At 41.6% G+C, this 26871-nt stretch overlaps 1 protein-coding gene and 1 non-coding gene across 2 annotated transcripts; both read right to left on the minus strand.

The window, feature by feature from the left end:
• Positions 1-1384: 1384 nt before the first annotated feature.
• On the minus strand, positions 1385-1491 carry LOC122638463. The gene has a single exon (XR_006329456.1). It is a non-coding gene; the product is annotated as a small nucleolar RNA R71 (small nucleolar RNA).
• Positions 1492-25400: 23909 nt separating this feature from the next.
• LOC122672251 (60S ribosomal protein L17-like) lies at positions 25401-26157 on the minus strand. Its single transcript, XM_043869744.1, has 2 exons — positions 26082-26157; positions 25401-25939 (listed from the first exon to the last, which is right to left on the minus strand). Exons 1-2 carry the CDS (start codon positions 26155-26157, stop codon positions 25503-25505), a joined length of 513 nt encoding a protein of 170 aa, XP_043725679.1. The 3' UTR covers positions 25401-25502.
• Between the last annotated feature and the right edge of the window lie 714 nt (positions 26158-26871).

Raw genomic sequence — 26871 nt, forward strand, 5'->3', positions numbered from 1 at the left:
GTACCCTGAAAAAGACAGAAAATACCCAAGGTAGCTCCATTCTAAGCAGATAAAATAGATAATTAAATGGAATAATTTCACACATAAATGTGCTCATCAAATACCACCACACTTAGATTTTGCTAGTCCTCGAGCAAAAAGAAAATAAAGAAAACAAAAAACCTAACTCACTTTTGTAGGAATCACGGTTGCACTTAGCATATGCAACAAGCCTTTAAACCCCTAGGTTACCCCTAGTGGACGAGTTTTATCTCGTGAGTGTTTGCAGGAATATACACACAAACTTCATGATGCAAGTTTAAATTTTGACAATGGGTAAGAAGCACACATGAAACCCGAAACTAAGATGCCCTACTTAAGATCAAGAAGACAAAGGTACCCCCACACTTGAGCTCTTATTACCCAGTATTGATTCTAGCAATAGATACACATCCTAATTAGGGAATCTCCCCATATCTTCCAAACACCACCTTACTTAAGGTAAGACTACTCATGACGTCGAGGGCATCAAGGACTTTAGACTTCGGAGCATTTTTTACCATACAATTGTACGAAGGCAATGACATTTTTATTTTTTATTTTTTTTAACAATGAACTCCATTTGTTACTCCACTACTGTTCCTCAAATGCCATGCAGGGTCACTACACAAGATACCCGAGCTACTTGGTAGCTTTGTTTCTTACATATATCCACAAGGATAGTGATGCTAGAGTTCTTTTTTAGAGGTTTCACCCCAAGGAGTGTCGATCAACTCACCTTGCTTCCTGAGGCGGAGTGCCCTGTCTAGCTCCAAGGAATTCAACACTTACTTTTTATTTATTTATTTATTATGTCACGCCAAAACTAAACTTGGTCTTAGCTCCTAACCAAAAGCTCAAAGAAACACAAGACAGCCAAGTGGTCTGTCCCTTCGACAAGATGGGGCTCTATTGTCTGAGTCAAAATCCACCTTAGGATACATACTAGCTACTGTCCTCTCAACAGGGTTAAATCTACCAATCACATGGGTGACAAAAACCAGCCAAGAAGGCCACTGAGTGAGCACTTCACTCCAACTGCCTATACCCCTGCGTCTTGTATTCAGCTACCTGCCATTCAGGCTGCTCAATATGAGATCAAGTCCAGCATCATACAGATGTTACCATCCTATTATGGACTTGCTAATGAGGAGCCTTACAAGCATCTTGATGAGTTCTTAGAGGTGTGTTCTACAGTCAAAATCCAAAACCTCTCTGAAGATGCCCTAAAGTTACTCTTATTCCCATTCTCCTTAAAGAACAAAGCCAAACACTGGCTTCATTCCCTAGATTCGATTAGGATTCTACATGGACGGGGATGCAGCAGGAATTTTTAAAAAAATTCTTCCCCATTGGCCGGACTAATAGCCTTAGAAGAGCCATTACTAGTTTCTCCCAATTAGAGGGCGAACAATTTCATGAAGCGTGGGAGAGACTCAAGGAATTACTTAGGAAGTGCCCCCACCACGTTGTCCCAAAATGGCAGTTAGTACAGTGCTTTTATGATGGCCTCCATGATCGATATCGACAGATGTTGGACTCCTCTTGTGGTGGAACATTTATGCACAAGAATGAGACTAAAGCATGGGATCTTTTTGAAACCCTTAGTGAAAATTCCCAACATCATGCTTCAGCCTCTCGGACTGAGATTCCACACATAGGGCAACCAAAGAAGGGTGGTCTCTATGAGATCAATCCAACTGTAGAGATGACTGCCAGGGTTGATATGCTGTCTAAGAAATTGGACTATCTGATGTCTGTAGGACAACATTCTATGTCCCCTTTCCCAATGAGTTTCTCTCCACCCAATCAGACTGAAGCCTGTGCCCTATGTGCTAGCCCTAGTCACTATGTGACGAACTGCCCTTCGGCTGCATAATACCCTGAGTTTGTTCAGGAACAGATGCAAACGGCTCAAAGTTTCCCTACACCGGGTAATGATCCCTTTTCCAATACTTATAATCCAGGATGGTGAAATCACCCAAACTTTTCATGGAGAAACTCAGTACCTAATAATCCTCCAAACCCACCATATAGGCCACCATTTCATGTTCAAACCAATGCCTATATGGGTGGACCGCCACCATATCCTCAACCCCAATCGAATGAATCCTTTGAGGAAAAGGTGCTAAAAGCATTAAGTGGACTCGAGCAGAACACACAGCTGCTTCACTCACATACTCAGCCCATTAATAAGCTAGAAAACCAACTGGGTCAGCTAGCCAATGCTATAAGTAGGAGGGAAGCTGGCCAATTGCCAAGTCAGCCAATAGGTAACCCAAATAGTCAAACGGGTCGAAGGAAAGAGCAAGTCCAGTCGGTCACAGTCTTGAGGAGTGGCAAAAGGGTAGAAAAACCTGATGCACCCTTAGCCACTAATGAGACGTTGCCTTCTAAGTCTCAAAGCCAGGGAGAGGCTGAGTCAACCGTAGAGAATTCTGGTAGTGGTGAAGACACACATACATTACTGAAACACCACCTATAAAACCCACTCATCAGTTCCCAAGGAAGGGGCTGCACATTCCTATTGTGGAGGGACCATCACCTAATTCTTACATTTCAAAGGTCCCTTTTTCCCAAGCCCTTCAGACAACATCTTACCCCCTTCAGGGTAAACAGGGTGAAAAGATGCAAGAGATGATCGACTTGTTCCAACAAGTTCGCATCAATCTCCCCCTTTTGGATGCTATCAAACAAGTTCCTGCTTATGCTAAGTTTTTGAAAGACCTCTGCACCCAAAAGCGTAAGTTGAGAACTCAAATCCCTAAGACCGTCCATTTGACTGAACATGTTAGTTCGGTAATTTTCAGCCACCTACCCCCTAAGCTTAAGGACCCAGGTGCGCCTCTTATTTCTTGCATCATTGGAGATCTCTCCATAAGTAGGGCACTACTTGATTTAGGGGCTAGTGTGAATATCTTGCCTAGTTCAGTCTATAAAAGATTTGGTTTAGGAGATTTGAAACCCACTGAGTTTATCCTTCAGTTGGCTGATCGTTCAATCAAAACACCTCGTGGGTTGTTAGAAGATGTTTTAGTGAAGGTGGAAGAATTGTACTTTCCTGTGGACTTCCTTGTCCTAGATATGGATATAGCCACCACAGCCAAGCTTCTCCCTATCATTTTAGGGCGCCCCTTCTTAGCTACTGCAAATGCTTGCATAAATTGTAGATCGAGTGCCATGGACATCTCTTTTGGGAATAAGAAGCTTAGGCTCAACATCTTCAATGCATCCTTAGGGTCCTTTAGAGAAGAAGAGTGCTTTGCATTGGATTTATTAGATGAAGTTGTGGTTGATCACATTTCTCATGTGCTTATTGATGACCCTTTGCAACACTCTGTGTTGCTTGGAGATGAGTCTGAGGCATACACTGAAGAGGTGCATAATGTGCTAGATTCCTCACCCTCTTCAGAACGGCCACCTTGGACAATTAGGTTTGAGCCGCTCCAGTCAAACCCTGCCCCTGACTGGCTAAAATTACTGCTGAAGAACAGGAACCCCTGACCATACAACAAGGATCACTGTGGAGCATCACTCCAGTGACATGGATCAATGAAGAAACCCAGTGCATGTCCTGCTATACACCTGTCAGAAGATGGATAGCAGACCCCTGCAACTATGCAGCTCACAGCCTGATGTATGACTTGGATCCCAGGTAATCTCTCTCTCCTCCCCATTACTGTGGGACCCACCTATGTGAAAAGTGTGTAAAACCCCTAATGGGCATGTGAGGACAATACCCTGACTTGGGGTCAAACCTCTATGCAAGCCCCTTTGAGTTTCAGTTGCTGGAATTCTCTGGGCCATGCCACTGGGCGATGCAGTAAGGCCCAATGACTGATTCTGCATATTTTTAATTATTTTAATTATGGGGACCACCCATTATGGACATGGGCACCCTCTACTGATAAAGGGGAGTCTGAGGGACCACCTCATGACCTCAGTTCACTGTGGACCCCACCTGTATGCCCAGAATCAGTCTGAATCAATTCAAGAATTGATTTTAAAAGAAGACTCATTTGCCATACAGACCTTAGTTGGTCTTGGGTCTATAAATAGGGGGGATAGGGCTCATTAGAGCTTTTCTATATGTTGGAGAATTTGTGGGACAGAAGAGAGGAAAGAAGAGAGAAAAGGAGAAGAAGAAGGGGCTGCTGCCACCACCCATCTAGGCTGGGAACCGAGCCCTTCCTGGCTCTATGCAGGTATAAGAACACCCTATATGCCTGCTGTTTCTATTTTCCTCTCTCATTTTCTGTGTTTATGCTCCCTGGGCAGCCCAAACTAGCTAGGGTTTGCCCAGAGCACCTCCAGACCTGTCATACAGACCTTGTGCATGGAAGATCTGGGATTTTTATTAAATTTCATCATTCTATTGTGCTATTCCTTAGGCCAAAATCTGGCTATGCATAGCTGCACTGCCAGTTTGCCCTGTTGATCTATGGATTGGAACCCTGGGTACAAGCTAGGGCTATAGAGACCAAACCCTAGGTGATTGCAGCCTTGAACCCTTGTTATTCATGCATTTTCAGCCTTGCATGTGGCTGAAATCAGATTTCCAAGCTTGGCAAAACCCTGTGATACTATTCACTGGGACTGCTTGGGTAGCTCTGGCAGCCTGATGGTGGATTTGATGGATGATCCAATTGGACCATTGGGTAGGCCATCTCAGGGGCTACCTGATCCCCCAAACATGCAAAGGATTAAGTATAAGCCTAGCCTGAAAAGCCTAGCCTTGGGAACTCTGCCCAATGTCGATTTGAGGGCACTGGGCGATGCAGACATCGCCCAGAGCCAACGCCCACAGTGAAGGAAAATTGGCTGGATTGATGGACATACTTGGGGAACCTCACCCTTTGACCCCTGGACACTGTGGGAAGGCTGGAAAATTACCATAAAGCCCTTCCCCACATCTGTCCTTATATGGAAATGTTTTGAAACCCTAGTGGGCCCCGCAGGTAAAGGAAGCCTTGCTGTGCTTGGTCCTACAGCACAGACAAGTTGTGGACAGCACTGTAAACATATTCTGACCTAGGGTCAAGTACACCCATTGAAATGACCATTTTACCTTTTGAGCCATTGACATTGGTTGATGCCCCGTGACATGACCTAAGGTCCAGTGCAAGGCCAGTGATTCCAAGTGTAACCAACTGAACCCCGGGTCAACTCAGTAAGTTTAGGTTAACCCTAGGATACCCAGTGATAGACTGAAAATTTAACAAGACATTATTTGATTTGTATCTTGGATTGGATCCCGTGCTCGAGGTCAACAACCAAACTGCTTTTGAAACTGAGTTTGCAACTGAGGGCTTAGAACCCAACTCAGGTGAGTGAATAATACTATCATATGTGTATATGTAATTATGATCTGATGCCGGCTAATGAGAACCGAATATAATTGTTGTGTCATTTACTTTTGTTCAAACTACTCAAATCACTGCATAATGACTGTCTGATGATCAACACTGTGAATTTTTCTATGATGATTGTGAATGTTAGACTAGATGCCGTAGTCAGCTTGGAAATGAGGCCCGTGGTAGCCCGTAGTATGGGATGCGATTGACACCACCTGACTCATACGATGCCATATAGACATGGGGCTAGAGCTTCATCACCAGTGCTACGCACCCTTGCCAACAGGGGTTAAGGTGTTGGATGCCTGTGGGGGCGACCATCAGAAAAAGAGAAAAAAGAAAAAGAAATGAAAAGAACATCGGAATGGTGCACATGGGCTTTAAGCCAGAAAAGAAAGAAAGAAATGGATTGTCCCACGGGTTAATCACAGAGGGCTGGTCGGGCTGACCTTGGTGAACGAATGCAGGAGCTGACTGGTCCTCTCCGACAACTCAATGGGTGTATTGCGGGAAAGGGTTAGAAGCCCGCACCAGGGATACATGTATTGGGGATTGTAGTAGCACAGACACGACTTAGTTGTATTGCTAGGTGGCTAATAATTAAACTGGACTTGCATATCATATAGGACCATATGAATTGTGAATTGTGATTGCATGCATGATTGACGTTATTTGCTCACGAGCTCAGTGGGGCTCACACTCTGTTATGCAATGTTTTTCTTAGATGATTTTGCAGGTGGATGCCGCTGTGGCATTGTGGGTCATTTCGAGGAGGAGACTTTTGGTTGTTACGATGATATTGGTGTGGACCCCGACAGAGGTCATACCTATCCTACGCACATTTTCAGTGGTTGTTGATGAAGACCATTGAAGTGTGTTCGTGACAGCTTTTTGACTTGGGGACTCCTTTTGGGTTATTTGGAGTTATCCCCGTTCTGACTTGGTTGTTGTAGTTTTTCCTTTTTCCTTTTTGGGGTTGAGTATGCTTGCCCTGTACATGTCTTTGTATGTAGTACTATACTTATCAGCTTTGCTTCCTTATTTTCTTTGTGTGTGGGTTGATGGGAAATGTAAAACTTTTCTATGTATATATTATCACTGTTTCCCCGTATCGCTATGCTTCCTTTTATTATTGAATTGTAGTTTATCTGCTGCACTCTGATCTTGCCTATGGTAAAGAGATGGTTGTGGTTCCATGATCGTAAGCACTGCTTCTAGATCCGTAGGATTTGGCTGATTGCCGTTATGCAATTTGGGTCACCTACCCAATCCTCCTAGGGGGTGGTTTGGGGTGTGACAGCTCCCCCCTTTGGTTTCATCTCCCCAACCTTCTTCTAAACCGGCTCCTTGGTATGAATTGATCCTTGACCCTCCATGAGTCAGTCTGAGTCTGGTTGAAGACTCTAAACTTAGCACTCTATGGGAGGCAACCCACTATTTTTTTTCTTTCTTTAGTACTTTTGTTTTGTGTGTGTTATTTTTTTTTTAGGTGGCGGCTACTGATTGCTGGATGCACTGTTTTACCGTATATTGCTGATTTCTGGTACACTCCTTCCCTTATCCCTATTTTTATTCTTCTACATGCATTGAGGACACTGCATACTTTAAGTGTGGGGGGGTGTGAGACCGATTGGTAGATTTTTATTTTTTAGCTTTTGGTAAGTTTTACATGTCTCTCGGTTACTTTGATGCGAAACATGGGAGAAAGAGACTTATGAACCCTAATCTGAAGTAATGAAAACCCTGTTGAGAGGACAGTAGCTAGTATGTATCCTAAGGTGGGTTTTGACTCAGACAATAAGAGCCCCATCTTGTCGAAGGGACAGACCACTTGGCTGTCTTGTGTTTCTTTGAGCTTTTGGTTAGGAGTTGAGACCAAGTTTGGTTTTGGCATGACATAATTAAAAAAAAAAAATCATGAGTTTAGTTCTATTGCTTCAACTTAGTAACCGGGGCATCTAGGCCACAAGCCCAGAGTCTCACGTAAAATGGTTGGAGTGACCAGTTAGGTTATTATTACTAGTATTATTGAATCCAGTTCGGGCTTGTAGCCTTTTTGGTTCGAGTGAGTAAGCCCGAGGAGTGTTTCACACTCAATCCCCTAAAGCCATCTGGCTTGGGAGTGGTTGGCTTAAAGCTCGTTACATGAGCCTTCTAGAAAGCTTACAAGGCCAGAACATTGCACGGATCTGAGAATCACGTAATTTTCAAAAAATAAAAAAATGCAAGTAAGAGTTGAATTCCTCGGAGCTAGACAGGGCACTCCGCCTCAGGAAGCGAGGTGACTTGATCGGCACTCCTTGGGGTAAAACCTCTGAAACATAACTCTAGTGGAGTTCATTGTTTTGAAAAAAAAGAAGAAAAAATGTCATTGCCTTGGTACAATTGTATGGTCGAAAATGCTCCGAAGCCTAAAGTCCTTGGCGCCCTTGACGTCATGAATGGTCTCACCTTAAGTAAGGTGGTGTTGGAAGATACGGGGAGATTCCCTAGATAGGATGTGTACCTGTTGCTAAAATCAATACTGGGTAATAAGAGTTCAAGTGTGGGGATACCTTTGTCTTCTTGACCTTAAGTAGGGCATCTTAGTTTCGGGTTTGGTGTGTGCCTCTTACCCATTGTCAAAATTTAAACTTACAATCATGAATTTTGTGTGTATATTCCCTGAAAACACTCACGAGACAAAACTCGTCCACTAGGGGTAACCTAGGGGTTTAAAGGCTTGTTGCACATGCTAAGTGCAACCGTGATTCCTACGAAAGTAAGTTAGTTATTTTGTTTTCTTTATTTTCTTTTTGCTCGAAGACTAGCAAAATCTAAGTGTGGGGGTATTTGATGAGCACATTTATGTGTAAAATTATTCCATTTAATTCTGCATTTTATCTGCTTAGAATGGAGCTACCTTGGGTATTTTCTGTCTTTTTCAGGCTACAGGGGTATTTTCGGTATATTGGAAGAAATGGAGAAAAAGTGTATTTTCGGAGCCTAAATTGAGAAAACCAAGTTGGAGGAGTTCAATGCTACACAAGCTCGGCCCAATGAAGACCTCTTGTATTAGAAGTTTCACTGAAGACCCAAGGGCATTATTGTAATTTGGGAAATAGGAAATTTCTCAAGAAAAGTCGATATTGGACTCATTGCATCAATAAAATTAAATGGTTAACATTTAATTCTTGAGTCGAGTCAATTCGAGTCAAGGAAAGAGGGATGATGGCCAACAAAATGGATTATGGCAAAGTTGGAAAGAGAAGAAAGAAAACCTAATTTCTAATTTCTCTCACGGAAACCTCTCTCTCCCTTTTAGTTTCAAAATCCAAAACCTATTCTATCTTCCTTTTTATCTTTTTCTAAGCCATCCCATTAGATATCCCCATCTCTAACGTATCTCTCTCCCTCTCTTTCTAGTTTCCTAAACCAAAACCTATTCTATCTTTTTAAGTTGTTTTATTTTTAAAACCCATATGACCTCTTCCTATCAAGGGAAACAGATGGATTCAAAGAGGAGTTGAGAATTTTAGATATGAAACCACCGAGAGCACAAAGGAGAAGTGAGAAGGGAGATTGATATGCCACCTCACCTTCCCACATCTCACTTTCCTAATCCCCATCTCCCTCACGGACTCTATATCTCTACCTCTCTTCCCTTCTCTCCCATCTCCTAATTCCTCTCCACTTCCTCTTCCCTTTCTCACACATGCTGTCCACTAATCTCCTTCCCATTTCTTCACAAAGATATAATCTCCTAACTCCTCTCTAACTCTCTAAATCCCTCACGCATTCCCATCTCCCTCATTCTCTCTATCTCTCATGCTTTCTTTTTCTTTTTATTAAATTTCTTTTTAAAACAATAACTATAAAAACCCCACGGACAGATTAGGGGAGGGGATTCCATCCCATTCCCATAGCAGCAGCCCTCTTCTCTTCTTCTCTCTAGTTTTCCACTTTCTTTTGTTATTATTGTTTTTGGATTTTGGTTCGGCAAGGGGAGGAGGATCACCGTTCCAGCAGCTTCATCACCATCGATCATCGTCACCATTGTTGCCCTTTGTCTCTTAGCATCATGATTGGCTAAGTTCCCTCTATCTTTAGGTGTAGATAAACTAATGGTGTTTGCTATTGAAAATTCTGATTTGCATTCTTGATTGCTTGATGTTGAGACTCCATCCCTGTTTGGATGATTTTAATAGATGTATTTAGTTGGAAAATTCTGTTTCTGTGATTCATTATTTTTCATTCAAGCAATGGTATTTTGTTCTTATGTGGTTGTACCGATGATGGATTATAGCTGAACAAACTAAGTGTGCCAAGCCCTGTAAGTGAAGGACGATAGTACTCGTCAAGATAGTCCATACCTAAGAGGAACCCTACATTCTGTGGTATTATTAGGCCTGTGGTTATAATAAACCGAAGCATGCAACAGAATTGAATAGCAACCTATTGGGGATTTGAACCCTGAAGCTAGTCTTCTCCCATATTTGCACAGCGTTGTTAGTTTAGATTTGTTTCTTTCATTCGTAGTTTAAAATCAAATTTATTGCATTGAAATTTTCATTACTTTCTTCTCATCATCTTAGTAATTTAGCCTTCCAGTTCCCCGTAGATCGACCCCTTACTTGCTACTTGCTAGATTAATTTAGGGTTTTATTTTTGACCGGTTAATGATACGATCATTCTCCAATTTCATCATGAGATTTAGAGAGAAGGCCACAAAGATATGGAGTCGTCTGACGAAAGTAGAATAGGTGGAGATGATCTTGGAGAATTTGTATGGAATAACATGATTGTCTTTATTGTCAACACCTCACAACTTTCGAAGCACTCATAGCCAAAGGGAAGCGTATTGAAGAAAAATAGTTTAGAGATGCACACGAACAGGATAATCGCCTGATGCAAAATCAGAACCACAACCGCAGATGAATATGGTAAATTTAAGAGTCAGCATGAGTTCACTGATTTGGGCATGACTAGGTCTATGGCATAGACTGAATTGAAGAAATTAGGGCTTTTGGGCACAGTTCGATCACGACTCGTCAGGGATCCTCTGCCTTCTTGGTATGACCCAGATCAGTACTATGACTATCACACCCAAAAGGGGCACCCTACTGATGAATGCATTGCACTCAGGAGTGCTATTTAGGACCTACTAGAAGCAGGAAAGTTCAAGATAGAGGCAGAAGAATAGTCTGCTAATCAAACAATTAATGTCCTTGAAGAAGATTTAGAAAGGTTTTCCCCACCTCCTTGATCCATGCTTCGATGGTTCCTTCAGAAGAGGTAGTGACAGGTCAAAAGTCTCCATCGATGATGTTTGCCCATAATGTCCATGAATCTTCGCTTCCTTCAACAACCAATATGACCAAGCTGAATGGGTCTGAAGGCAATGAAGAGATCAAGGAAGAAGAGGTTTTGGCAGGATTGCAATCTCGGATTGACCTTTTGCCTTTCCATCTCCAGGAATAGATCATGCATCAGGTCTTACAATTAAGGAGTAAAGATTGCCTAGAGCTTTTCCATGACATTACTCTCTTCAATCATGAGAATGATGGCCTCTAAGGATTCCCTGTCCATCCAGATTATCCTTTCTTCAATATCTTTGGGATAAGAAATCTATACCAATTGTCTACTGAAGTCCTTTGTTTCCTCTGGTACCTTTGCGAAAGATACGTGATAGCTTTCAGCTTTCGTGTGCCAGAATTGTTGACCTATATGAGCCAGGATGAATCGCATCTAGAATTTGTTCCCCTTGAGCAAACACAATGAAGTTCCTTCTTCGGTTTCAGACACAGACTCAATGCCTTGAGCAATTATTTGGTTGTCCAAAATGAAATATTCTCTATACCCTCCACAATCCTCACTAGATACATGAGTCGCGAGAAGAACCACATGCAAATCAAATCCTGTGTCAACCTCACTGCACCTTTCATTCTGGTATAACATTCAGTTTGGTGGATTTCTTTAACAGAGGATACAAAAAGGATGATTGGGAGAAGATAAGGAATCATTTGTGTGAGATTAATGGAGTCCCTAAGGAGCAGATTCCTCCAAGTTTATAGGGAAATCCTTTTGATGCTACCACAAGTTTTAAAAGGGAATACTTCTTTTGCATTGCCAACCTACAATGTGATAGAATCGTCGAAGAAAGTTCTCCGTATTCCTCTGATGAAACAAGGGCTGACACTAATTGAGGACATCACTGTCACCCAAAGACATAAAACTACAGTCATTAACTTGATGAGCATCAGTCTCGCTGGCTGACTTAAGATGGATCCAGTATCCAACTCTGGTTAGAAGGACACTTTTGATGGTACAAATTGCATAGTCCTGTGACAAAGCAGTGACAATACTTCACTCTTGTGTAGACAAGATCGCACTGAAGATATCATTGGGTTTGCGTCCCTTAGGTCTTTACGTCTTTTCATTCAGTCAAATTTCCTTCTGTAATCTCATCCATAGTGTATTGTCCATTAGCTATCATTGAACATTAGGGGTGTCAATTCCAGGCCCAGCCCGGAAGAACAGACTGAGCCCACCCGGATAAAGCCCGGCCCGGCCTGCCCCATTTACTAAAAGTATCGGGCTTAAGCCCAACATGTTTAGTAAGTGGGCGGTCCCGGTGTGGGGTTTTAGCCCGTCGGGCACCCGACCAGACTGATCGAATGGTAGCCCGACCCTTTTCTGTTCCTTTCAAACATTGTTTAGCCCTTTCTCAACTTGTTAATTTTACTCTATATGGCATATTTCTATTGGTTATTGGGAAAATTCTTTGACACGCACTACTAGATTATAAATGTGGCATAATCTTGTGCTTCATCAACGTTCTCATCCCTCAGTCTCTTCTCAAATTCAAAACCCAATTTGCTGCCTCAACTCTCTCACTCTCTCTCAAACACAAGAATGAGCAGTTCTGATGATCATGAGGTGTATCACCACTATAGTTGACTTAGAAAAAAATTAGAAGTCAACAATAAACCATAAGCATTGTTCTATAATTCAAGCTTTCATAGTTACACTCTGCAATACCCATTTGGGGTGTTTGAGTTTCTTCAGTTCAAAGTCTTCACAGAGAGGGTGAGAGATGGGAAATCCGAATTCAAATTCTCCTCCTTCAATCCACCATTTCAGTCTCTAATCCCAAACAAGTACCCATGAAGGTTTGGGTTTCATGTGCAAATTGCAAGTTTAATGCTTCTTGAAAAGTGATAAGTTTTTATTTTTTAATATTCATTGAATTTATGGCTGCACCATTTAGAGCCCGGTTAAGGCCCGATTAGAGTTAAACATGCCCATAGCCCGGTTAAGGCCCGATTAAAAGCCGATTACATTACCCCGATTGTAGCCCGAAACCCGACCTAGCCCGATCTAGCCTGACCAGGCCCAGCCCGAAGACTTAAACGGGCGGTCATGGTGCAGGCTTTAAGCACCGTGAGGCCTGGCTAGGCCCGATCGAACCCGATCATGCCCGACTGGTTGACACCCCTACAATGTCACCCATGGAGGAAGGGAAGAATGACCTATCCACCCATCTTGGTTGTATCCATTCTGACTCACTGGGGCAAAATTCTACCCATTCGACCTTGGCTTCTCAATGTTTGTTGAGCCTATATGTGTAATAGGGATGAGAATAATATGCCTATGTGGAACTGTGCAATAGGTTTTCAAAATGAAATGCTTTTACGAAAATGTTTTTCAAAAGAAAAGGAAAAAAGAAGAAGAAAAAAAAATAAGAAAAATAATAATAAATAAAAAGTGTGAATCACAATCATGGAAAATGCTTGAGTGACTCCCAGATTGTCTAGGTTTTTGATGATGCCATCACAATTGTTCACTAACCTTTTATGAAGAACAGGTGTTGTGCAATACACAAATGAAGGATATTTAGTAAGCATCTCTAATTGTATGTGATTGCATTTCATTTGTCCATATTCGCATCATAAACATTAGCATAGGATTGTTTTCTCTTTACACAAAATGTTTGTTTTTTTTTACATAGGATTGTTTTTACTTTTGTAATTTAAATTATGTTTTGTCACTGTAGTACCCGCGCACTACTTGACTTCTCATGGTATAGGATTGCATTGTCATATGTATTGTCCACTTTGATTTTTGTTGATAACCATTGAACTCGTATACAACCTGATCTTATATTGTATGGCTTGACCAAACCTTTGATCTCTTCTGCACTCGCGTGCAATTTGATTATTCGACCACTGCTAGATTCATCAATGACCTTTAAAAATTCTGCTCTCTTGTGCAACTTGATCCTATTAATCTCTACTATAATCGTGTATAGTCTGATCATTCATTAAACCCACTATACTTGTGTATAATTTGATTGACCTACAAATTTGATCCCCTTGTACTTGTATACAAATTAATCATTGACTTTTCTGATCTTCGCTACACTCACGTATAGACCAACCTCCCGTGGTCTCTTGATTTCCGCTATACTCGCATATAGACCAACCTCTCGTGGTCTCCTGATTTTTGCTATACTCACGTATAGACCAACCTCCCATGGTCTCTTGATTTCCGCTATACTCGCTTATAGACTGACCTCTCGTGGTCTTCTAATTTATGCTATACTCGCGTACAGACCGACCTCCCGTGGTCTCCTGATTTCTACTATACTCGCGTATAGACAGACCTCCCGTGGTCTCTTGATTTTCGATATACTCGCGTATAGCCCGATCTCCCGTGGTCTCCTAATATTCGCTATACTCGTGTATAGTCTGATCTCCCATGGTCTTAATTTTCACTATACTCGCATATAGCCTGACCTCCCGTGGTCTTCGAATTTTTGCTATACTCGCATATAGTCTGACCTCCCATGGTCCCCTGATTTTCGCTATGCTCACGTATAGTCCGACCTCCCGTGGACTCCTGATCTTTGCTATACTTGTGTATAGTCTGATCTCCTGTGGTTTTTCAATCCCTGCTATACTCGTGTATTGGTCAATATCTCGGCGACCCCATCTTTTCAGTTATGATGCCGTCTCATCGTTAGTTTTTCAAAAATCGGTCACGATGCCATCTCATCGTCACTTTTCAAAATTTGGCCACGATACCATCTCATCATACGTTTTCAAAACTTGGTCATGATACTGTCTCATCGTAAAATTTCAAAAGATTGGTCACGATGCCAGCTCATCGTATGTGTTTCAAAATTCAGTCACGATGCCATTTCATTGTGCGCTTTCAAAAATTAGTCACGATGCCGTCTCCTCATACTTTCTTTCAAAATTAGGTCATGATGCCGTCTCATCGTACGCTTTCCAAAATTGGTCACGATGCCATCTCATCGTACTTTTCAAAACTTTTTTTTGTCACAATGCCATTTCATCATACATGTTTCAAAATTCAGTCACGATGCTATGTCATCGCATGGTTTAAAAAATTAGTCACGATGCCGTCTCATCGTACTTTCTTAGTCACGATGTTGTCTCATCATACAATTTTCAAAACTTTTCGATCGCGATGCCATCTCATCGTACATTTTCAAAATCGGACACGATGCCATCTCATCATACAATTTCAAAACTTTTGATCATGATGCCGTCTCATCGTACAAGTTCAAGATTCGGTCACAATATTGTCTCATCGTAAAATTTCAAAAGATTGCTCACGATGCCATCTCATCATATGTGTTTCAAAATTCGGTCACGATGCCATTTCATTGTGCGCTTTCAAAAATTAGTCAAGATGCCGTCTCATCATACTTTCTTTCAAAATTAGGTCATGATGCCGTCTCATCGTACGCTTTCCAAAATTGGTCACGATGCCATCTCATCGTACTTTTCAAAATTTTTTTTTCACAATGCCATCTCATCATACATGTTTTAAAATTCAGTCACGATGATATGTCATCGCACTGTTTAAAAAATTGGTCACGATGCCGTCTCATCGTACTTTCTCAGTCACGATGTTATCTTATCATACAATTTTCAAAACTTTTCGATCGCGATGCCATCTCATCATACAATTTCAAAACTTTTGGTCATGATGCCATCTCATCGTACGAGTTCAAGATTTGGTCACAATACTGTCTCATCGTAAATTTCAAAACTTTTTTGGTCACGATGCCATCTCATCGTACATTTTCAAAAACTCTTTTGGCCGTGATGACTTCTCATCATATGTTTTCAAAACTCGGTCACGATGCCATCTCATCATACATTTTCAAGAGAAAATTTGGTCATGATGCCTTTTTGATCGAGCAATGCTTGAACCAAACTCTGTCGTGCATTGCTCAAAATCAAAACCCTGTTAAGCGTTGCCCAAAATAAAAATCCAGGCAAGCGTTGCTCAAAATCAAAACCCCGCTGAGCGTTGCTCAAAACCAAAGATCTTTGTCGAGCATCGCTCAAAATCATAACCTCGTCTAGCAATGCTCAAAACAAAAATTCCTGTTGAGCGTCGCTAAAAAATTAGAATCCAGCAAAGCGTCGCTTACGGCCACTACTGTTTTGACATCCGATCACCCAATTGATATCCGATCCTCAGATTGCCATTTGATCTTTTGATCACCTATTATCATCCGATCCTTGGATCGCCCGTTACCATTTGATCTATTGATCACCATTGTCATCCGATTTTTGGGTCGTCTGTTGCCATTTGATCTGTTGATCAACATTGTCATCCGATCCTTGAATCATCCGTTGCCATTTGATCTGTTGTCATTCGATCCTTGGATCGCCCATCGCCATTTGATTTGTTGATCAGCCATTATCATTCGATCCTTGGATTGCCCATTGCCATTTGATCTATTGATCACCCATTGTCATCCGATCCTTGGATCTCCCATTGCCATTTGATCTATTGATCACCCATTGTCATTCGATCCTTGGATCGCCCGTTGCCATTTGATCTGTTGATCACCCATTGTCATCCGATCCTTGGATCATCCGTTGCCATTTGATCTATTGATCACTCATTGTCATCCGATCCTTGGATCGCCGGTTGCCATTTGATTTGTTGATCACCCGTTGTCATCTGATCCTTGGATCGCTCGTTGCTGTTGGATCTGTTGATCACCCATTGTCAACTGATCCCTGGATTGCCCATTGCCATTTGACTTTGTGATCATCCGCTGTCATCCGATCTGTTGATCGGCCCATTGCCATCAGATCTTCGATCTCCCGTTGACACCCAATCCTCTAGATCGATTGATTGAGCACCCATTGCTACCGAACCATTTGCCAAAATAGGTTTTTATTGTTCAGAATTCTAAAAAAGATTGAACGGTTTGCTGAGATATGTTTTATCTTTCAAAGCAAAATATTTCACCGAACGATTTGCCAAGATAGGTTTTCATCGTTCAAAGTAAACGATTTCATTGGGAGGTTTGCCGAGATAGGTTTTAATGTTCAAAACAAAGGATTTCATTGGACGGTTTGCCAAAATAGGTTTTGATGAGCACATTTATGTGCAAAATCTTAGGGCCATAAAGCATGCATTTTTATACTTGGAACGGAGCTACTCGAGGTTTTTGTTTGTGTTTTTAGGTTTTAGGTGAATTCTTGTGAAAATGGAGAAAATGATGCTAAGGAGCCATTTTTAAGCTGTTTAGTGGTGTTTGGCAGTAGCCGAAAGCGCCCAGGAGTCGAGAAAATCAAGTTTGGATTGAGCACTGAAAGAATCACACTAATTAGTTAGATTTGAACATGAGTACAGTAGGCCCCTTAGCATAATTTTGAGGTGTTAATAGTATGGACGCGTAGCCTGTCGAGTCAGCTTCGCAACGGTTCAAACAGTACTTGATTCCGAGTTGAAACGAAGAAGTTAAGGCCAAACCCATAACGACGCGCGAAAATGGCATGCCACTGTTTTCAATTTTTATGACATGGGTTTGTTTATAATTATTGAAAATCAGTCGGGGACAAAGTAAAGTAGAAGTTCGGATTCGAGGGGCTTTAACACAATTATCAAAAGTTGTCTTAAAATTCAAGTAGATGCCGATCCGAAGGCTGATATCAAGTCCGATTTTTAGAGGCATATCTGACGGCCCAGAATGATGCAGTGGCGCAAAAGTTCCGCGTACGCACCTACATCACGATAAATCCAGAATTGACTTGTCTGTTAGCCGAAAGATTCCATTTGGAAGGCTCTGGAGCAGTCTAACTTCAACTTGAGATATCTTGGGCTCCCGAACTCCAAATTGGACAAAATTTGGGTCTATTTTGGGTGATTTTTCACAAGGAATGCAACAGTGAGGCATATATAAGCATCACACCCTCCACATTTTTTCTAGAGGACAGCTTTGGTATTTAATTAATTGATTGAGTGGAAATCTTAGTCATCATCATCACTCTCTCTCTCCTCCAACTTTTCAAGGGCACTTTTGGAATTGTACTATGGATAGATTTCTTTTGAAAAATATTCTCTTATCCTTGGAAGGTTGAAAAGTCAAAGATGTCTTGATCTCATTGCTTGGAGAAGACACCTACAAAGAAAAGGAAGCACAAGAATTGAATTAAAATGTCACTTTTTGAAAAATAGAAGGTTTATGTAGCTAAAATTTTTATCTCTCCCTCTTTCTATTTTTCTCTTTTTTCTTGGGGATTAAGCTATGTAAAGGAAGGAGAAGGGAATATTTCTCCTACCTCTTCTCCCTTCTCCTCTCCTTCCCCCTATAAATACCCCTTAGCATTCTCTTGTAAAGTAGTTCAATTCATTAGTAAAATTTCTTCTTCTCTTCTTCTAGTTTTTGGTTTTCTAAGTTCTAGTTTGATTTTATGATTTCAATTCCATGGTTGTAATGCTTTTGATTCATGCTTTAGTTTCAATTTATATCTTCAATTTGGTTGTAATAATTTAATTCTAGTTTAGTTTTAAAGCTTTCTAGTCTAGGCTTCTAATTCTAGTGAGAAAAGTTAGAGACGTGGAAGAGGAAGCCATCCAAGGATTAATCAAGTGTTCAACCTTCATCAAATTACATTCATGCAATACCTAGTTAATTCATGCACTTTCAACTTTGGTAGAAGGGAGTATTAATTTCTTATTTTTATTTTTATGTTCTTCTTCTTCTTAATCTCTTAATTCTTCTAGTTTCTAATTTCTTCTTCTTATTCTCTACCTCTTTCTTTTTCTATTAGTTTTATTTTATTAGTATTCTCATCTCCATTAATCCTTCCATTCTATTAAGAATTTTCATTCTCCACTATTTTTATTTTCATTCTCATTCTCCACCTCTCTAATTCAATCATGCTTTTAGGATTTTATTTTTTAGTTACTATTATCATTATGCATTATGTTAGAATTTTAATCTAATTATTTTTATTTTAATTTCAGATTTGGTAACGTCATTTCAATTGTGAGAAGTAAGCAATTACAATCCGGTTCAAGCCCCTTTGGGTTTTACCTCTCTAATCTCTTAGTCTTATTCTTCTTTTGGTTTTTGTTATGTAGTTGTGATGTATGGCTGCAATTTATTTCTTCGAATCCGCGTTAGTATTGATAGGTTAGATGCTTATGTGTTAGGACACCAATTCAATTCCTTAGATGCGTAATTTCGATAGATGCTTGTGAGTTAGGACTTGTTAATTTAATTATCATTAGTTTAGTCCATCACTTTAATTAATTTGGTTCACTTTGCATTGCTTTTAAGTGAGTAAAATAGAGTGGCATACATCTCCTTGAGTTCGACCCGTAGCTACGATTGATCCGTATGCTTGCGGTTAATATTTTATGCAAACAGGTTTTATCGTTCCAAATTCAAAAAGTTTCGCTGAATGGTTTACCGAAATAGGTTTTATCATTAACCGACCGATTTACCAAATTAGATTTTATCGTTCAAAACGTCGTCACCTATGAGCAAAGTGGCGATAGTAGTTGCTCGACCCGAGGAAGTTTACTAAGGGACCCCCATTACCTTTGAGTAAAGTGATGGAGTAGGTCCTCCACCCAAGGAGGCTTATTGAATATTTTACCGAGGGAACACCGTCGCCTATGAGCAAAGTGATGGTAGTAGTTGCTCAAAAGATTTGTTGAATGGTTTACCGAGACGCCATTTTATTGTTCAACTCCGCCACCTATGAGCCAAGTGGCTGTGATGCGTACTCCTAGTGACAAAATCAAACGGTCTTTTTTCTTTGCCCTTTGGTTGTTGGCACAGGCCTTGGACAAAAAGGGACAAATTGTTGACGCTGAATTTTGTCACCACCCCTAGCAATGATGACAATCGGACATGAACGACTGACGATGTCCCACAAAGGACTTTTTCCCCCATAAATGAGCCATATCACCCCCTCCATATCCCTACAAACAATTTACAAGACCCTTTTACTTAGTGCTGAAGGTGGTACTGCTCACCTTCCCTGCATGGCAGCGTCGACACGTAGCGTCACCCCCGACTGCGGCACCACATGGCAGTGCCGCATACAGCTGCGGCGTCGCACGGCAGCATCGGACCCTATGGGGAAAATCACCTTGTTACACTGTGCAGTGGTGTCACATCCTGCACGGCCGCGCTGCCCCCTGCATGGTGGCACGATGCCCCGCACGGTAACGCCGCGGGGATCTAAATGTTTTATTTTACCCGGCGGTGTCGCAGATTTCACTGCAGCACCATCGGACGCAATTTTTGCCTATAAATACCCCCTCCACCCCCTCATTCCCATATTCCAAGTTCCCAAGAGAGGGGGAGCTCCTAGGCTCCAAACCTCTGCCCGTTTCCCTTCCCAAAGCCCTACTTTCCTTATCTCGGGGTTCCCCCCAACTCATAACTTTTGAGCTAAGCCTAGTCCCTCTGTACGAAGTCCGTCAACCCAAGCCTGAGTTTCTAACTATCCTTCATACCCAATCCCAGAAAAGTCCTTATGGCCTAGTTATTCTGCCCGAGAGCTAAGTATCCCACTCCCATAACTTTTACACCTGCACCTGAAATGTACCCTAATACCCCGGGGCAAATTGGACCTTACCCAAGGGTAATGCCATGGTGGCAATGGTCAGCATCTATGACCTTGAATCTAATATTTTATTATAAGTATCCCCACATTCTGAGAGTACGGGTCAAAGCCCCGCAACTTTCCTTAAAGTTTAGACCCTGACAGCAGCAACGGAGTCACGAACGGACTCACTTGATTGGTTCCGCTCATGGATTCATCCATGCTGTTAATTACCATTTTGATTTATTTTCCTGTGGGACCCACATTCTCATGTCCCGGACACCATAATTAGACCCTTTGACTAGATGGACCCCCACCTTAACCATTAATTGGTTATTTGGGCCATGAAAGTGGGCCCACAAGGCCTAACTTAAATAAATAATAAGTTTTACTATCTTAGCTTAAACCAAACAAACCTTAGTTGATTAATAGGTCTTATAAGACTTAGGGCTAACCCAAACATGTCCTAACTAGATAGACCTAATAGGTTATGACTTGGGCCAAATAAGCCCTAAGGCCTAATTGAACCCAAAAGACTATTTGTGTTTTAGGGGCACCTAAACAAACAAGACCTAAGGCCCCTTCTAACCCTTAAAAGATAAAACAAGCCTCCTATTCCCTTATCTCTCCCCCTCCCAAGCAAATGGTTGAGGAGAAGAGACAAGGAAGAAGAAGAAGTAGAAGTAGGAGAGGAATGAGAGGGGAAGGGAAGAAGGTGGAAGCCATGCCAAGATGGTTGGCTCTTGCTGTCCGGACAAGGCTTGAAGAGAAGAAAAAAAAGAAGAGAAAGATAGGGAGGAAGGAAAAGGAGGTGGATCTTCAAGGCTGGCTAGGGCTGGAATTGGAGCTCCTCTCACCAAGGTATGACCTAAACCCTTAGTACATCCCTCTTTCCATTTCCATTTTGATAGATTCCTTGAGCTTGAGCTAACTTAGGGTTCCATTTGAGACTCAAGGTGAGACTTGACCCTTAAGGGAGCTCAAATGGTGCTGACCAAACCCTAGAACAGGTTGCTATGAGCTGTATTACAGCCATTGTTGCTGAACCCTTGGTTCTAAACCATGAAACCCTACATTTAGACTAATTGGAATCAAACCCTTGTATGATCTTGGATCTATGAGGTAAGCCTAGGTTCTAATGACCCTAGGGAGACCTAAGACACCCCCTCTATAACACTGAGTGTAAGGTGTACTCTAGGCTTCAAGCTGGAAGGAAAGCCCTTTGAAATCTCAAAAAAGATTTTCGGCGGACGCACGAATGGATTCACCAATCGTGGTACCGTCCGTCAGTCTGTCCAGTATAATCTCAGTGACTAGACCTAAACGGATGAAGGAACGGATTCATTCTGTTGCCTCCGTCTGTGGGTCTGTTCCCTCTCGGATATGTCTCAGGGATCAAACAGATGCAAGGGCCGATTAAGGTGGCGCATCCGTCCGTAGATCCGCTCACTTTTGGGTGTGTCTCAGGAATTGAACAGATGTACGAACGGATCCAAGTAAGAAGTTTCGTTCGTGGATCCGCTCCTCGTGCTTTGACCTTTTGGCCTGAATGGAGTCAGGGGCAGACACACCCTGTTGCTTCCGTCCATAAGTCCATCCGTGCTGTCTTGGTTGAAACTTAGTTTTAACATTGGGGGCCTAGCATGGGACCCCTCTATACATCTTTTAATGATTGCTTTTATAATTTTAGGCTACCCAACTCGATGGATAGCTGGTGCACCGGTGAGATTCATGTCAACCACGTCGGGTAACACCCGAGTTCGGTGAGTGGGTTTTGGGTGACTTTGTTGGGCTTGAATATACATATATTAAGAAACCATTATCATGCTATTATATAAATATAAGCATTGTGCGCATTACATTATTTATCTCAAATAAGAACTGCTATGAATGTGATATTATTCTCACCATTGTATCGAGTATGATGCCGGGTGTGCCAGTACCGGAACCCCAATTTATTTAATTATGAAAACTATTATATATCATTCTGATTTGTATGTGTCGTGCCGTGCTGATACCTGGGTACTAGATGGAATAGGATGTTGATGCACCCAGAATACCTCTCAGGACGATAAGACTTATATGTAGTATATTTGTGGCTAGGATGTCTGCTCCCTTATGCTATGACCCTTGCCAGCAGGGGTTTATGTGTTGGATAGTCTGAGCACCTGTTTCCTGTGGAGGTAGGAGAGGCCAGGTCAGGGGTAGTGGCTATCGGGGTCTACCATTGGGTGACCGGATGGTTTCTACCAGCATAGGCTCCCGTGTGATAATTGAGGTTTCACTGGGGTGATAAGTTAAGTGACCCTCAGTGTATCCCAAGTTACCACAGTAGCATACACTTGACTCATAGGTGGAAAATGAATCTAACATTATCATGCATCATAATTACTTGAAATTACGTGTTTGTGTGTATGTGCATTCCCCTTTGCTCTCTCACTAGCTAGTGTAGCTAACCCCGTTACGCAACCCCTTTTTAGTTGATATGCAGGAAATCTCTTGATGAGCACCATTGGATGCGAATCAAGTGGAGCCGATGGCTATGACTTGGATGTCGATGTACACCCAAGAATGGTGCCCTCGTGGCGTGATTTATTGTTATTTAATTTTTGTATTAATCCGCAATCATGTATAAACTTTATGTTTAATTATAAGGAGAGAATGAATGGTTACAAACATTTAAATTGTACTATGTGTTACCATTAGAGAACCGATGCTCTACAATTTCACATGATTTAATTAAAATTTTCTTCCACTAACTCTGTGATTGGAATGATTTATTCCATTTGGTACGTTCCTTGTTGTTATCATGAGTTGATGATAGGGTGGACTGTGGCTCGGGACACTGTATCTGTGATCCTAGTAGGTATTGGGATGACACGTGTTGTCCCAATCACCCCCTTTGTAGTAAAATATCTTTCATCGGGTTGGAGGCGTGACAATAACTACCCAACACCGTTACTTTACTGAAATAGTTTCCCATTTCACTACCCGACGCTATTACTCTGCTGAAGTAGTTTCCCATTTCACTACCGATGCCATTACTCTACTGAAGTAGTTTCCCATTTCAATACTCGACGCCACTACTCTGTCCGACAGAGTCCACCTCAATACCCGACGTTGTTACTCTGTCTGACAGAGTTCAACTCAATCATCGTAAGCCGTCACGCTATCCAATAAAGGATAAAGTCAGTCGTTTGTCTCCACTTGAGCTGGGGGACACTACCCATACTACACTTTTCATAATTGCATTGGTTTAAAATGTACAGGTATACATTTCTATCGTTAATATTTTATTTTAGCACAATGTAGTCCTTTAAGCATTCTTGCGTAGTGTACAGTAGTTAGTATAAATTAGTTTAATTTTAATTAAGCAGTTTGTGCATCATTTTAGCCTTGCATGTTGGTATAGGACATTTATAAAGCGAGAATATTTGAAAACCAGTATCTAGTAGAAAGACCAGTTTACTCGGGCGAGGTGGGTGCCTAACACCTTCTCACTTACCCTAAATCTCTGACGAGAATAAACAAAGTCCCGTAGCCCTTCACAGGGCTACACCAATGGGTCCTAGGCCCTAATCCTAGGTGGTGACTCCATTTCATTTAATTGCACGACCCCCATCCCCTGATAAATCATAACCATTGAGAAGATGTATTCCTTCTCTCTCCCCAACCGAGGAGCAAAACCTAAACCCCATCCCAACCAAGCGTTGGAACGCACGGTTATAGGAACGGATCCTCACATTATTCGATATGCCAAACCTCCGATTAGAATCATGAACCTTCTTCAACAACATCTGCACTATCACAAGCTACCAAAACAGCAAGGATCCATCAGTCCGTTCAAGAATGCAATCAGTGGGTGGTGGTGGTAATTGCAGCAATGGTGGGTGGTGATGATGATGAAGAAGAAGAAGAAGAAGAGGGCATTAGTGTCATTTTACCCTTTTAAGAGTATATTGGTCATAATAGGACTTAAAAATTTCTATTTCTTAGAAGGGCATTTTTATCAGTTCACCCCTTATTTTTAACAATATTAAAGCTAAACAAACGGAATGGGGGAATATGTTAACTGTTAAGAACCTCAGGGGGCACACAGAATTTTTCAAAACTGATGGATTTTTCCATAATTACGTCAAACCTCAGGGTGTGCGTGAAATAAACCCAAAATTTATGGTTTTTTCCATGTACCACCTCTGAGGTTTGACCTAGTTATAAAAATATCCCTCAATTTTGAAAAGTTCTGCGTGCCCCCTTGAGGTTCTTAACAGGTAACACATAACCCCATTCCGTTAGTCTAAGACTAACAACATTAAAAGCATGGGATGAACTACCAAAAATGCACTTCTAAGAAAAAAAAGCAACTCATCTTCCCTAAACAATTTGGGGAAGATGAGTTGCAGGTTTTGTAGGGAATGCTGGCCGTCCCCTGGAGAACAAAGACATCAAATAGAGAGAGAGAGAAGAGGAGGACGAGAGGACGAAGTTTCTTGTTTAGGGTTTGGAGCTAAGACTTGTTCCTTCTTTTAATTACCAGAGCATCTATACTCTGGATAAGGTGAAATTAGTGCTGGAAAGAGTAGAGAAAGAATTGGGTAAGAAACGTTCATCTACGTATGTATCTGCTTCATCTTCTTCAATCAAAGAAGCAACAAAGGAAACAGAGGAAGGAGAAGAGAAGTCATCTACTTCATATGGGGTTGAATCTGGTTCTGATTTGTTACTCATTGCTAGTTGTCCTTGTTGTTTGCTTTACGTTTTGATACCGAAGAATAATCCCAAGTGCCCTCATTGTGATTCCATTGTACCAATTCCTCTGTAGAAGAAACCAAAAAATGATCTCAGCACTTCAATTTGAGAAGAAGGGTCGAACAATAGAATTGGTTTTTGGGTATTTTTTGTTGTTTAAGTTTTGGAAATTACAGATAGATAAATCGTTACTGGAAAGGTTGGTTAATGAAGGACAAATTTTGAGTTGCAGCTTTTTTTTAAACCCAGTTCGTTTTTATCAAACTAAAAATTTCAATTTTTGTTTAAACCCTGCGTGGGTTGCAGAAGAGTAGAGTAATCCATGACTAGACTACTTGATTGATGAACGATCACTTCCCTCTCCCTGCGAATTCTCAATTCTGTAAAAAAGTAAGAAACATGTCCTAGCATCTATGAATAACAAGACACCAGATGATAAGCAACATCATAGTCTTTAAAGAGGAAGAAGCTTTAAATGGCAAGTGACAAAAATTGCTCATCATCTCAAATACCCATTCCAGAAGATGAACCACTTCACAAAGCATGCCTTCTTGGGTGTCATAGGGGCCAGCTGAGTCTCAGAGTTCTTCACTGGCTCCTCTTTCTCAGATAAGGTCAGCTCAATGTGACATGGAGATGACATATAAGGATTGATCCTCACATGAGCACGGTATGTGCGTCTCCTCTGCTTCTGCACTTGGTTCACCTGGACATGGGATATGTAAAGAGAATCCACATCCAAACCTTTCACATCAGCGTTGCTCTCATCATTCTTAAGAAAATCTAGAATGAACTTCGCTGATTTCACAGGCCAGCGTCCTTGCCCATTTGAATGACGGTTCTTGGCCTTAGCTGTTCGACCAACACGGCGATAAAATCTTTGGAATGGAATGGCTTGTTTATGGGGCAGAACATCCACATCCAAACCTTTCTTTACTAGAATTTCTCAAGCAACTCTTGGGATCTTCAGGTTCACAAAAATAGAGAAGCCTCATCTTCCCCAATTTTTTGAAAACCTGAAACCCCAAAGCCATTTCCTATTATTTGATATGGCTAACCTTCGATTAGAATCATGAACCTTCTTCAACAACATTTGCACTAGCACAAGCTACCAAAACAGCAAGGAAGGTGTTACACCCGCACCCGAAATACATCCTAATACCCTGGGTCAAATTAGACTTTTACCAACGGGTAATGCCACGATGGAAATGGTCAACACCAATGACTTTGAACTTTAAATTTCCAATATACGTATCCCCTCGAAGCCCTGAAAGTACAGGTCAAAGCCCCATGACTTTCCTTGAGGTTTGGGCCATGACAGTAGCAACGGAGTGACGAACAGACTCACTAGACTTGTTGCCCTTTTGAAATATTTTCGTGTGGGACCCACGTCCCCGTGTCCCAGACACCATAACTAGATCTTCGGACAAGAAGGACTCCCACCCTTACCTTCAATTGGTTAGTTGGGCCATGAAGGTGGGCCCACAGGGCTGAATTTAAATAGATAATGGGTTCCTTTAATTAGCTTGAGCCAAACAAGCCCTTAAACTATTATGTCGTTGTAGGATTTTAGGCTAAGCCAGATGTGTCCTAACCAGTTAGACTTGATAGGTTATGACCCTGGCCAACAGGCCTTAGGGCCCATTTAGACCTAAAGGACTATCCTTAGTCTTAGGAGCACCTAGGCAAACAAGCCCTAATTAAGGCCGCTTTTGGTCCTTAAAAGATAGGGCTTAGCCCCATATTCTCCCATCTCTCCCCCTCTAAGCCAAACCATGGAGGAGAAGAGGTAAGGAAGAGAAATGGGAGGCAAAAGGAAGAAGATGGAAGGCATGTAAAAGTGGTTTGGTTGCCCTACCTTCCCTCCT

This window comes from Telopea speciosissima, chromosome 8, assembly GCF_018873765.1.
Source record: "Telopea speciosissima isolate NSW1024214 ecotype Mountain lineage chromosome 8, Tspe_v1, whole genome shotgun sequence".
Taxonomy (NCBI): Eukaryota; Viridiplantae; Streptophyta; class Magnoliopsida; order Proteales; family Proteaceae; genus Telopea; species Telopea speciosissima.

What these genes read in the sequence shown, in the direction of transcription:
- LOC122672251 (XM_043869744.1), bottom strand. Translation starts at nt 26,157, where the DNA reads ATGTATTTCGGGTGCGGGTGTAACACCTTCCTTGCTGTTTTGGTAGCT. An exon ending in TGCAAATGTTGTTGAAGAAG is followed by an intron (nt 25,940 to 26,081) that starts GTTCATGATTCT and finishes GAGAAATTCTAG; the next exon opens with TAAAGAAAGGTTTGGATGTG.